General features: G+C 41.4%; 1 protein-coding gene and 1 non-coding gene across 9 annotated transcripts in view; one reads left to right on the top strand and one right to left on the bottom strand.

Annotated features, from left to right (window-relative positions):
- The window catches only part of LOC118415648 (synapsin-3-like), a 66,727-nt gene that overhangs the window by 37,431 nt on the left and 14,733 nt on the right, over window positions 1–14,563 (bottom strand). For 7 of the 8 annotated variants that reach the window (XM_035820369.1, XM_035820365.1, XM_035820371.1 and 4 more), the window contains exons 2-3: window positions 4,505–4,928; window positions 1,880–2,029 (exon numbers count right to left, since the gene is read on the bottom strand). In XM_035820369.1, the coding sequence (XP_035676262.1) occupies window positions 1,880–2,029; window positions 4,505–4,752 (398 nt within the window). In that variant the 5' untranslated portion in view covers window positions 4,753–4,928. Of the gene's footprint in view, window positions 1–1,879; window positions 2,030–4,504; window positions 4,929–9,659; window positions 9,739–14,563 lie in introns of those variants that run through there. The other variant, XM_035820367.1, reaches the window with a different exon arrangement.
- Window positions 204–301, top strand: Trnai-uau. Its single transcript has 2 exons — window positions 204–241; window positions 266–301. It is a non-coding gene; the product is annotated as a tRNA-Ile (tRNA).

Below are 14,563 nucleotides of genomic sequence, written 5' to 3'. Positions count from 1 at the left end.
TCCAGTTTTATGCTTTATTCTGAAATCCTCGGTAACTTCAGTATACTATAATACTAAATTGTAATAAAAAAGTACGATACATGTATCGACTACATCGTTAAGCAGAAAATGTATAAAGTCTCTTAAAATTTTCTCGTCTGGCTTCCCTTTCCTTTCATGACCTCGTTACATGATTACAGCTTTAGCCACCTGCATCCATCACGTCCCCAGTGGCGCAATCGGTTAGCGCGCCGTACTTATAAGCAGTATCTGGTGCTCATGAGCCATGCGGAGGTTGTGAGTTCGAGCCTCACCTGGGGAATTTATTTTATCACACCAATAAGAAATAGATCCCCTTCATAGACTACAACAGGAGCCAGTTAACTTGTATAACTTGTTACTGTATAATATTATTCGTGAAACTGACTAGAATTATTTATACAAAACATGCACACCAAACCATGCTTTACGTTACCATTCATTTAATTGTAACAACAAGACATAATTGTATTTGTCGCATAGTTTGTTGGTTAGGAATTTGGTATTCTTGTAGACTTCGGTTCAAAGCCTGGAATGACTTACAAATCCTAGTTGTAGACATAATTGTAATCATTTACCATTTACAAAAAGTTAATGTAATCAAAATCCCAATCAATTCTAATAGAAAGGCAGTCACTGTAATTGCTGAGACAGACTTACGGCGCGCTGTATCATAACCATACAAAAACATTTTGGTCACATGATGGCCCTCAGTATTATCTCCTATGTTTTTACTTCTTCTCTAAGCTGTTTCTAATCGTTTTTTTTTTACTTATGGGATTGAGTTAAATGTTTCATACAGGCCTAAACCCTCCATGGATAATGCATTACTAAATGTACTTTGAGGATACATATTTTCAGCCCAGAAATAAACTTTGCTTCGGGCTGTACTCAAAGACCTTGCCTTGAAACAACCCTTATCTACCGTTTACAGTGCCGTGTAAAAATTGCCCCGTAATAAGCACGTTACAGGTCACATGCTACGATCACACAGGCTTATCTAAAACAGGGCCAGGCTTCTGAAAAGATCCAATCGGAACAAGTATTGATTTCTGAAGGAACACACATTCTTCTAATAGATCATCATTCAATCCCATATCCAGCCCCTGGGAAAATCAATGGAAGACGGCCCTCTCAGGCTGTCGTTAATTGGTTTTGTCGACAGAGAAATGCTTTGGTCTTTAACCATGGTTTGCGAGAAACCATAATTTGAACGCAAGCTTGCCGGTATTCCTTCAAGCCACAATAAGCTAATATCCTGAGGCCATTCATGGGTTGAGCCGGTAGTAAATTTGCCCACTTTTTGTGTGCTGGCCAAAGCATTGCAAATTGGAATTGCTCTCTATTTGAGTAGCCTGCGTAATACTAAATCGTACAGGCACTTCGAGGTATAGATGCATACCAAGAATCCTGCACTTTTATCTTTCATTGCATGTAATGCCACCGAGTCGGTTCGTTTTAAGAAATCTGCATGTGTTTTCACACAAATTTACCAGGTAGCATCTTGGTTTAACCATCCAATATGGCGGACAATGTACTTACGTGATGATCACGTCAGTGAAAACTCTCTATAAACAAAAGAATCCAGAAGGTTTGAGTTCGAGTGGCATACCATAGTGCTCTTTTTTGCTGGCATGAAAGTACAAGTTGTTTGTTAAGTATCGGACGGATATGTTTTGATGTCTGTTGTCTTCAGATAATGAAGTTATCCACCTGTTCGTGCACTCAAATGGTTTCCGCCATAGTATTTTTGGCGTCATTATGTAAATATGACTTTCTCAATGTAGTTCTTAATCTTTAATTGTACTGTGTCTGTTCTAATGGGCCATGGGCTTGATGCAAATGAATAAATAGTACCTACCGTACGACTTTGGTTCCTTGCCGGTTGATCTGCATGTCGATCATGGTGCCGGTGTCAGAGTACGCTGCCAAGTTGATCTCCGAAAAATCCGCCTGTTCAACTCTGATCTCATATTCGTTGTTGATTCTCTTTCCTCTGAAGTACTTGCCCCTGCAATAACACAGAGACAGAATTGGCATTTGAAAAATGGTGCATTTTCAGTGCTACGGGTGCAACCATCTCTCTGTGTATCACACACACACACACACACACACACACACACACACACACACACACACACACACACACACACACACACACACAGACAGACACACACAAATATGTCGTTACGTCATTTTCAAACATCGTAGGGACGTGATGGTATTATTTGATGAGATTTCCATGGAGGGGGGTGGGGGGCATGGAAAGTCTCTGAATCATCGTGCAACTGTAGAAAACTATGCTAATCTTTTAATGGCCCGTCTTGTCTTCTGGATGGCTTGTATCCGTTTTGTGTCTAATGAAGCATGCATCTTTAGCTTTAATCCTCCTTAAGAAGCGAATCTTGCGGTTGGTGATCCAACGATAACTCAACGCGACGGCAACAGTGTTCTATGAGCGATAGGGCACGTGGGTGTCGGGCGTGATTTCACGAATCATTAAGGTAGGCAAACATAAAGCATGTCAAACAGTCTTTTCCCTGATTAGCTGCATTTACGATGGAAGATTTAGAGAGAGGCAAGGTGACTAAATTTTTTCCGATGCAACTTTCTTTTGCTAAACCTTTACCACGCCAGATAAATTGGCTACCAGATAAATCGTTTTGCTAATAAGGCCATATTGATTTGATTATATGGATGACATCCTCCGGGAACTCCAAAACTGATGCGAGCGAGCGAATAAAAAAAAGTTTGGCAAAAAAAAAAAGTTGCCTTCAGTATGAAATCAAAGTGGCCAGGAAGGTTGAACATAGGACATAGTATAGTATACCAACAGTTAGGTGTAGGGACCAGTACATCATACGGGTGCAAAACATTTTTTCTTCTTGGACCAATCCGAAAAAAAACAGACCTGAAAAAAAAACAGAGGAACCGGTTTCGCCAATTACAAAATGGACACACTATGTCGGCAGCCATTTGGGGTCTAACCGGGGGGCCAAGAAGACAACAAGAGCGAAGTCAAGTAGAGTTTATGGTGAATTGCACCAAGTTTCTACAGTCAAAGGTACAGAGACAGTTAGCCTTTATTACCTGGAGATGGGATTTTAAAATGCAGCGGGAGTCCAATAATCCACCAAACAGATTCCTTTGTAGCAAAATTGACCAATTACCATTGTTTTGAGTATTGCCAGTTGTCAATTTTCCACAATCAGGTCCAGGTCCATGTCCGGACCTGGAAATGATCCTCTGGACCTGAATTTTCTGTACTGGTACCTCCCCCAACCAACAATAGATTTTTTTTCTTTCTGTCCTTTCACATCTTATTCTTTGACTTTAGATTCATTTTGGCATTCTATGGCATTAGTTATCTGTTTTCTGATCCTTTTTTTTCAATCTACGGAATATTTGTGCTCATTTTACAGCTGCTTTGCACAATTTATTGTGTGGTCGAAAACTTTTTTTTTTTTGGAAATGGCCGAAAATTGGTGCAAGCTTGGATGTCATCCATATAATCAAATCATCGTGGCCTAATCTGGAGAAAATGGATGAATATTTTTTAGGCTGACTCGGATATGACTAAGTCAGATTTACTAATACCGAGCCTTCGTGTTATCAATTAAACTGCCGCCAGATATTGACTGATCTCACAGCCTGACGTCATTTCCTGTGTGACCTGATGGATTGTGGGTATTTCAGTACCACGGACGGAGACAACCAGTTTCGCTAGACCCTTCACCGCTGGTTTGTAAGTTACATTTGACTCGTGACTGGAAATTGATTTCCACTATGATATCTCTGCGTTTCCCTCTTTTGATACTACAGCTGCCAAATTGGTTATCGACCCATAAACATCATAGACTATAAAACATCATAGATACGAAGTTCCACACTGTATGAAAGCTATCGCAAAGAAATCACGATCATAAGAGTCAAAGAATAACGGACATTGTCTGTCAGTAAAATTGGGAAGATCGTCTAGACTGGACGATGTCTGGATTCTATGCAAATCGATGCAGAATTTAAAATGCATATGGTTTTAAGCCATTGAAGTCAATGAAGTGAAACACAGCAATATAAAAAACAGTCAATAATATTATAAAATAAGCCTGCATCACATCATAGTTTCCATCTATATCAACGGTCTACATCAAAAGTCTATCTGCAATATTCTGGAAATCATTATTATCGATCTTCTCTTCTATAGGTGCAGGCCGAAATGTTATTTGCTGTTATCGTTCAAGGAATTTAATACACTCTCTTGAATACAAGTACTGATTTGACTTCATTGTTGGCACAGATGGTAGATTGCTATCTCACTATCCATGGAATGAAGATAGCCCGTTGCGATTCCAGCGGACATATTGTTATCGAACCATCCGTATGTTTTAGCCAGGAGACAAAATCATTACGGCAACGAATCAGGCAGTAGATATTACGTCAGTGCTGTATAAAATGTAGGCTTGTATATGGACAGGGATCTACTCACCAATCTGTATGCTGATCGTCGATGACTAGCAGCGTCTTGGTGGTGTTTCTCTCCCCGTCCCTCCCTCCCGCCATCCCGCCGGGCGGCATGGACCTTGCCGGTGAAGAGGGTGCGCTGGTGCCCCGAGGCGGAGCCGCGGCCGGCTGCTGTTGGTTTTTGTCGTCCTCCCCGCCCAATCCCGACAGGTAGCCGTTCGGCAAGTTGGCCGCGATGTTTGTATCGGAGAATCGTCGTCGTAAATAATTCATTGTCAACACTTTTCGTGACGAGTCCTTATGATGATGAGTATTTCAGGTTATTGGTAAATCCTTGGCACCGTTAGGGCACTCCAACACGCCGGCTGCGCTTTGTAGGTTGTACTAGAAACGTTATTTTGGCATCCACCTCCAGTGAAGCATTCTTCCGCACAACCGATCTCTTTACCCTAGAAGACAAGGTTAACGGTTGTTAAGACTCTTTCAAGCAGAAAACCAACGCTATAAGTCAAGAGAACCGTAGTTGGCGTGAGTGATGAATTACTTGATGAAAACACGATGTAAGTAAATGTTTAACAAACTAGAACAGACGCCAATGCACCTTTACAAAATGATGCGAGCTATAGAATACACAATGCATTGAATAAGAAGGTAACATAGCTATGTATTAATGTATACATAAACTGATAAACTTGTTGATGAATTGATAATCATACACATTAAAATATACTCCTCCCCGCTTCTGTTCTTTAAGAGAAAAGCAGTATTGTACGTTAAGCAATAGGTGGTCCCTGTAAATGGCCATTACAGCCTCAGGCGTTGCACCCTGTGTTAGCAGGTAGTTTCATGCTACATTTGAAATTCCCGTTTACGACGCGAAACAGTGCATATATCATGGATGGTTTATAGGCTATAAAAATGTGAATCAAGTCCTTTGAATAAAACACTCGTTAATGGTATCTTACTTATGCTGCCTATATGATGGACTTCGTTGAACGCCATCGTTACCTCGATTACTTCGCTTGTTTGAAAGATGTTTGCCCAGATAGGCTACTATACGCAACAAATCTTTCACAAAGACGAGGTAACCTGTACCTCAGTGTAAAAGATTGTTTCGGGGATAAACTATTATGGCTATTGGTGGTACGTGCGAGACGCTACTTTTCAATATTGGCACTGTGAATAGTAGAATACCTGCAAGGGTATAGGGCGTTCGCACTCACGTGACCATGGCATCAGTATCGTCCGCCATATTGGACGGTTGAAATTGGAATTTGGGAGTTGATACGTTTAAACTTGCTCATTCAGGGGTCTGATCTTCTGAGAAAGGACCAGTCTGTCAACAGCGCACTGTTCAAAGCCAAATTACCTTTTTTAACTATTTGTTTATCTCATTATTTTATGTTTAAAGGATTTTTCCTATTGGGCAAATTTTGGGTCGAAAGGTCCCGTTTTCCGATAGGGAAGTCAAAAGAAAGTGTCTTTTATGGAACTTAGACAATATTTGCGACACATGTTTTCACCTGTATTTGATCCCTGAGAGAGATGGACCATAGACTATGGGGACTGGAGATGAAACCCTGGTGTCATGTCAATCTTTTGGCTGTAACTCTAGAAAACGCCGGAGTTGATCTCCCAATTATTCCCAACCAATATCCTAACAAAACTTGTTAACGGGTGTTAAGACAAGCGGTTTGAAATATGGGAACACCTTTTGTTTGCTTGTTTTATTGCAAAGGTGTTTAGAAGTGATTTTGGTTTTTATGCCTTCTTTTTCACGTGTTCCAAGAGAAAATTCATTTGCTGGCCCCTCCCCTTCATGGTTTAACCAATCACAATGGCGGCGGTGACGTCACGAGCAATCGAGGTACATCATAAGTTACAGGCTTCGGGCCAAATACCTTACCGATTACGTCACACTAGGAAATGTCTTTACATCGTCCCCAGCGGCTCCAAATATCATGTACACTACATATCTAGATTGCGTTTATGTGAAATCGTTTTTGGAAATACCTAGAAATGCATTTAGCAACCGATAAAAATGCCCATCAGATTGATACGAGAATAATAACGGTTGATGGACACTTTACGGGCTCACCGTTATAACTCAAAAAGTCGACATTCTCCTAATGGAAGAAGCTACGTGAGGTTCGGCGTCAAGGAAAATGCATTACCGCTACAATTCAAACCGCCCTGTGTGCCCATCGCTGTTAACATCCTCATCGAAAATAGCCCTTAAGAGATTTGCAAGGCGGGAAAGGTAAGGCCTGAGTGGCCCTTAACAAATACCACGCCAGATGCAGACCTAAGGGCACACTTTAAAACTCAGTAGTTTATCTGGTGAAGAGTCTGTGATCTATGATGTCTGTAACGAAAAAGCTACAGCTAAGCGCATTGTGCAGAACGACGTGCATTCATCAGAGTCTGTAGGCGATACTTGCCTTTGGTAGATACTTGGCAGGACAGATAAAGTTTTATTACTGTATGGATAAAGCGTAAGTAATGACTTGACAAACCCGAACTTGGGCTTAACCCGTACAAGGTACTGACGTCAGTAAGGCTGAAGAACCCCCTAAATGGTTAGATTGCCATCTTTGTACTGTAGGTAAAAAAATAAGACTGCAAACAGCCAGACGGGTCGTTGGAAATATCTACTATGTAACATCACATACACACACAGACGGAGAGAGAATGACGAGAGAGAGAGAGAGAGAGAGAGAGAGAGAGAGAGAGAGAGAGAGAGAGAGAAAGAGAGAGAGAGAGAGAGAGAGTGAGAGAGTGAGAGAGAATTATATATTCTAGTTTTTCCATATATTCAGTGCTACATGTAATTGCATTCTGATTTTTATTCATAATAACTCGTGCACCGCTAATGTTGGAATATGTATATCTTTGTTTGTTGCGGACATTTTGCTTGTTGTGTTTCTTGTACACATTTGTTGCTCAATAATAATACAGCATTCATGCATCATTCAATATGTGATCATTCAAGAACAAATCTGACAGCAATCAAATGAGTACCACTGCAAATCAGGTACCATTACTACACCCTGCCAAGCCTCCGAGGCGTACATCTTGTAAGAGTTACGATAAATGTAATATGTGATCATGGTAGAAACTAGATATATTGAGGTATGTCAAGGTTGTATGCGATTTCTCCCAAGTTCATCTACTCTTGGGAAAAGGAGGGGGTTGATGCGTAAGTTGATTGTTAGCCCGGAGGATACTTAATATTATTCTTCGTCTTCTTCTTCCAGGGCCATTAGAGGAAACTTGAAGAAGTTCCTAATAGGAGTACTCCGGGTCTCCGTGTAACTTTTGGACTTTATGATGAAATAAACACACTGACAGGAAAGCCTCTGGCACAGTCGCTGTACGTGTTCGGGATGCGATATTGTTGGAGTAATTGTGAGCGCTGTAGAATCACTTCGTCCTCTTTGACCTTACTTACACGTCTACGTCTAAACGTTTTCGCACCAATTATAATAGCCAAAATTGTACCACTGCCAGATAGTGCTAATTATCCATTCATTCCGAGACAAACACAGTTTTCTTTTGACATTTTCAGGATATCAAACTGGAGACCTAACAGACTATTTTATCACCATACAACGGGAAAATCCATGCTTTTTCAGTTGGCGTGGTGGGTTCTTTAAAGTGCTCAAGGTGTACATGTGTCTATCCTAAAACACGGGACCTCTATTCAACGTGCTATTCGAGGGACGTCGCTAACCAAAGCTAGGTGGTGATCGTGTGAAAGTGTGAGAGAAACTGTGCAAAGTACCTTTCAATAACAACATTACAACATCGGGGCATGTTTGGAAATCTCATAGGGCCATTCTGTTTTTTTAAATCCATGAATGATGAGGAGAACAGTGGGAAAGCCCTGGCGTTGTTTAGATATGATCTTCACCATTTTCTCCACGGAATTGAAATCAATAAATCTCAGCATGAAACACACCCGTGTCCTTGAAGGTAGATTCACCGTTAAGCTGTTTTGCTGAGACTCTTTCCGTCCCTAAATGTGTGCATACTGATACGATAGGGAGGGAGAGATGTGATGGGGGTGGGGCGGATTCGGAAGAGCTTTGTACATTGTACGTTATTCCACACTACTCCAGTTCACATAAGCTGACAAATATGAATGTGCTTTGTTGCCCCTTTCACCAGTACATCAAGAAAAACGAGCGAACTTTCCCCCCATGTCAGGTCTCAAACAATGACATATGCAAGTAAAATATGGTTTGATCGTGAAGTGAATAAATACAGGCTCGGGCGCGCTGACCACGAATTGATATTGATTCTAGAAGGTGCCATATTCACTGTTACGCTCACTCTTATTGAACATGATGAAATGGGCACAATATCAGAATTTAATATCACTCTGTAGCTGGTAAAAAAAAACTTCACTGGAAATTTGGTCAGAATCTCCGTTCGGATAATTCAGGTCACCAGGCTTAAGAAATCCAATACTTAAGGCTAATTGCAAATTAGCCCCAGTTCTGCTAGATGAATAGTGATGATAAACAGCATGAAAATCAAGACATTTTGTAATCAGACAGGACAGGAAAAGAAACAGTAGTAGGCACCCAGCTACACAAACAGTATTTTATTGAATTTTCTTGAAAACGACATTTCTTGTGACTAGCTTTAAACAAAATACAACCCTCTAGATTATTTATCAAAAGGACTTACTTCAATTGCAAAACACTATAAATTATGAATAAAACAGTAAATTATCAGCACAGCTTTAACATGTTTTACAGTTTTATGGCCAAACTAGATTTAATGTGACATAGTGCAAACGACACCAAGCTAAATTCATTGTTGATATTCTGAACGGTGGCCATTTTATAGGCTTTCGACCCTCTAGCCATCGTCGCAGTTTTTGTTTCATCGTCTATTTTCTTTATCTATTGCAATCAAATTCTTTCTTGTGTGAATTAACAACATGAAAATTCAACAGAACAAAAAACATGTACGCAAGCACAAAACGTAGGTAATATATATCAAAACATCGAGCAGTATCTGCAATGCCAAATGCTGCCAGTGGGACGCACTACGTCACATTGCCGTTCGAACCGTTAGAGTGACCACCCTCTCTAACCCTGGACAATCAATCAGGATATAGGATACTCATATTGATTACACACCGCAAGCCAATGAAAAGAACCAAATACCTATAAGACAAGTTCCCGACCTCATATTCCGATCCCCTCTCTCGCGGCTGACTGTGACGGTTGTTTGAAACTGTGATGACATTGCAATGGAAGCGTCTGACCTGTTTCGCAATATTTGCATTCCGGTTTCACCCCGGTCATGAAACCTGCTTACGGTGATCCTAAGCTCTATACATAATTCATTACATACGAGAGCCTTCCCGTGATCCATCTTAAGTCAGGGAACCACAAGTAAGTAGTGGTTATGCATAATTACTTGTGGGTTGTTCGCTGAGGTTTTCCAGATATGTTTTCATGTCATGAGCTGCCTTCATTCAAAGACAACGTCGTGCACATGGGCAAAGTAATATCCAATCGTTCTGAGCCACTGTAGTTGAAAACTTTCGAACATGCATGTAACAATTTCCCCATAGACCATGTAGAACACCTGCTGTACAACCCTTAAAGATGTAGAAGTTGATTTAAGATACATGGGTATGCGCCCTGAAGATTTATGCAAACCCGAGTGCTTGTTTTGCTGTCTGTGTAGTATTGACAAGAGAGGGAAAACTAGAGAAGATTTGCATATACAGCCAATACAACCCTCTTAAGTTGTCAAAATTGTGACATTTCCTACCGCGCACGAGGTAAATGTATGTCCTAATTTGTCCGGAAGAGCTTGTGAAATATCTCAGTCGACAAGGCGCTGCAAATCTGCCTTATTCATGCCGACACGCAGCTGCTAACCCGGGCCTCGTGTCACCTTCTTCAGCGCTGTAATTTCCTCGGGGATAAGCGCGTGATGATTGTGTAAAGGAACCGACGGCAACCCTTCGCCGAGAAGCATTCATAAATCCAATGAATTTTAATCTTCATTGATTCCAGATGCTCAAGGTGATGAAAAACAAGATCGCTGTAGCTGACTTGTTTATGAAACGCACTTCGTTACATTTTCTATTGACAATTCTGCAGACATTCATGATTTTCTTATCGCATTTTGTGTCAGCACGTGTTGTGACCTTCTGCACGAGTCGTGACAGCAAAATACCTTCAGTGAATATTGAGGGCACCTTCCAGAACACGGTGATCACTCATCAATAGATGACACAGCGGTTACAGAGGAAGATGACTCCAATCAGTCCAAAGATAGACAGGCAAGTCAGAAACACTTCTATGAGGATAACGTATCCAAACTTCGTCAACATAGTACTTAGTTAAATTGGCATCAAAATTACATGTAACTAGATTTATGATTACGCATTTAAAGAAGAAAACTTTGTAGCCTCAAAGTGAGGTATTGTAGCCTAAATACACCATCAACGACGGTTCCCAATTAACAACAAATTGGCTCAAACCAATGAACAGTGGCGTATCCTAGAACACCTAACGCGTTACTGGAATCAATAATTGACAAAGGCAACCTAAAATCCCTTCCTTAACACCGTCTTCAATCTTGAGATGCAGCAGCCTTTGTTCTTAAGGTTCTTTGATTTTTATAGATCCCTAGATCTTCGATTGACGTATATTACGGACCTTATCGTTGATGTGGAATGGGACCTAGCTCGAATGCCTGTCTTATCCCTGATCTCTGGATAACAGTGGGATAACTGTACCGCCATCTTGATAGATGAGTTGGCTGTAAGCGACCGTTAACGTTGGGAGTGACGTTGTGCCATGTCCCGGATATTGGTTGTACCAAATGCCTTGAATTCAATGTTTATCGAAAAAAGAGATTTCTCTAAACAAAAGTTTCCTACATACATGGATGGTTACGAGCTGCATTATTACAAAGACAAAAAAGCCATGAACTTGGCTTGTTTTTTTAGAGTAGCCACGATCAATTGTATGTAGATCTGACGACGCTGAAGCTCTTTAAAATATCAGTACGAAATACTATAAGCCCTGTGAGTATAGACATGAAATATTGCTAGTACAAAACACAATTAGTCACCTCACTTCATCACGAGTATTACCCTGCAGCTGGGGAATATTGTTGTCTAATACTGCACCATTATGAATGGCCCACCGTTGTCCCCATGGCACATTCTCAATCACGCAAATCACGACTTGGTGTACTGAAGATTTACGTAGCCACTTCGGTTGACCTGTGTGCCAAACAGAGCTGAATTAAGAAGGACTATTGAGTAATTTAGAAAAGTCCACTGGGAAGACGGTGTCACGCTTCGGTGTCTTAAGTAGGAATCATTTTTCTTATCTGACTTCAATACTTGCAAAAGTCTCGTCTCTATTGGTGTGTTAAGAATTCGGCTCGGTAAGACGTTTGGGCTTTCTGAGATCAGATATGTGTTATAGACCTCGACACATGGCCTTTCACTACCACGGAAAGGCTGATCAACAGTATAGACGTTACAGTCTAACCACAATGGCGCCTTCTAAGCTCCATCTAACCACAATGGCGCCTTCTTAGCGCTAACAAAAACCACAGTTATGTCCTTGGTGCTGAAATCAGAGAGATTGGTAACCTAAGCTGCTGGGACACAGGTCTCTCTTCACAACGCTATCTCAGGACCACACCTGGCAGCTGACAAAGCGTGGCTGAGATAAAAACACGACCCTGTATAGAGACGTTCCCATCTGAACAGTTCCCATCCGTACCCGTGACAGAGCGAATATTTCACACAGACAGTAGGGACCCCTGTAGAGGATGACATTTGGTTACAGCCGCTGAGGTTTATCTTCCCATTCGCCTTGACGCCTCCGTGTGTAAGATATAAAGGGGGCCGACCTTTCTGCCCATTGTCTGTAAGATTGATGATGTGGTTGGGCAATTCGCTGCTGGGCAAAATGAACAGCGTGTTATTGCATCTGTAGCCAGCTCTTGGTGCACAAAAGTGACAATAAAGCTAAAGCAGAGGCACTCAGTTCACAGTTTAAAAGTGTATTCACAGAAGAAGACACCACAGACATGCCATCTCTTGGGCACCCCTGCACCCCTCCTATGGAACAAATAGAAATTTCTATTTATGGTGTAGAGAAAATGCTGCAAGGCCTTAATCCATCCAAAGCATCCGGGCCAGACCAAATACCTCCTTGGTTCCTCAAAATGACAGCCAGTGAAATCGCACCTGTTTTAACTAACATTTTCCAACAATCGCTTGACACAGGAGAGATTCCTAAAGACTGGAGCGATGCAAATGTATGCGCCATTTTCAAAAAGGGAGATAGAGCGGTCCCCAGTAACTACAGGCCAGTTTCACTTACCTGTATTTCCTGTAAACTACTTGAACACATTATCCATAGCCATATAATGAAACACTTGGAAGGCCACAATATACTAACGGACTACCAGCATGGTTTTAGAGCAAAGCGATCCACAGAAACACAGCTTATTTTAACAGTACACGACATAGCTGGGGCACTGAACAACAAAAGACAAGTGGATCTAGCAATTCTTGATTTTACTAAAGCCTTTGACAAAGTCCCACATAGCAGACTGATATCAAAACTAGAGCATTATGGAATTCAAGGTACCACACTTAATTGGTTAAAGGCTTTCCTAACGAACAGAGAGCAAACTGTAGTGGTAGAAGGGAAGGCCTCAGCTCCAGTCAAAGTAGCGTCTGGAGTTCCGCAAGGAACTGTCCTGGGACCATTGCTCTTCCTCTTGTACATAAACGACTTGCCAGACCAGCTCGATTCAAGTGTGAGGTTGTTCGCAGATGACTGCCTGTTATATGTAGAGCTCTCTACAAAGGAAGATTCACTACTTCTTCAGAAAGATCTGAACACCCTGGAAGAGTGGCAAAGGAAATGGCTTATGCAGTTCAATCCGGATAAATGTTATATCATGCACATAACAAACAAACGAACCCCAAATGTATCCCCCTACCAGTTCTGTGGTCAGACATTAGCAACCACAAAAACCCACCCATACCTCGGTGTTACATTAACAACTGGACTGAAGTGGGGTGTCCATGTTAACAAAATAACAACCAAGGCTAAACAGACACTGGGAGTAATCAAACGCAACTTGTGGGCATGCCCAGCCAGGGTAAAATCACTTGCATACACGTCACTGGTAAGACCAAATCTTGAATATGCTGCAACAGTATGGGATCCGTATACAAAGAAAGACAAAGATAAACTTGAAAGGGTACAGAACCAAGCTGCCAGATTCTGTACAAACAACTACAGCAGAGATGCTAGTGTTACCAAAATGAAAACAGATCTGCAGTGGACATCACTTGAAGACAGGAGGAAAATGTCCAGACTTTGTATGATGTACAAAATGACCAATAAACTGGTGGACGTACCGACTGATAAGTATCTAACACCAGCTCAAAAACGAACTAGAAACAGTCATGCTTTCAAGTACCAGAGTTACCAACCTAGGATTGATGTGTTCAAAAATTCCTATTTCCCCAGAACTATTGGAGAGTGGAATATGTTATCACCAAGCACGGTAGGGGCGTCTTCTCTGGATAGTTTCAGAGAACACTTGCATATAGATGTGCAAAAGTTAGGTGTGATGAGTCGTTCAGTGTAATATAACCAGCTGCTGCCGCGCCGCGTGCCTGCGAAGCTGGTGTGTTACGCCGAAGGGCGGTTATACCGGCTATATAGATACAGATACAGATGTTTTCAGACAGCAGGCTAGGTGATGCGTGTGTAGCACGTTGTTACAATGAATTAGAGTCTTTCCTCGTCAGTTTCGGTGCTGTGTGAGTCATAGGTTTTATTGTAGATGTGCATTGTACAATATACATGTGTATGATAAGAGTAGCAAACAAAACGCGATAACATTTAAAATCCACGTTCATTCATTCACTTGCATACAGCAGGTGTGACTTTTAGTTTCTTGGAACGTGTGATATATTTCAAGAACATACGTTAAAACCAGAGAATTGTATACACTGCGTCCATACAAAAGAGAAAAGCGATTACCTACAAGCTTCCAATCAGCC

The sequence above is a fragment of the Branchiostoma floridae genome, chromosome 5 (genome assembly GCF_000003815.2).
Source record: "Branchiostoma floridae strain S238N-H82 chromosome 5, Bfl_VNyyK, whole genome shotgun sequence".
NCBI lineage: Eukaryota > Metazoa > Chordata > Leptocardii > Amphioxiformes > Branchiostomatidae > Branchiostoma > Branchiostoma floridae.
The sequence above is the reverse complement of the archived record's forward strand: the minus strand, read 5'-3'. Positions and strand labels throughout refer to the sequence as shown.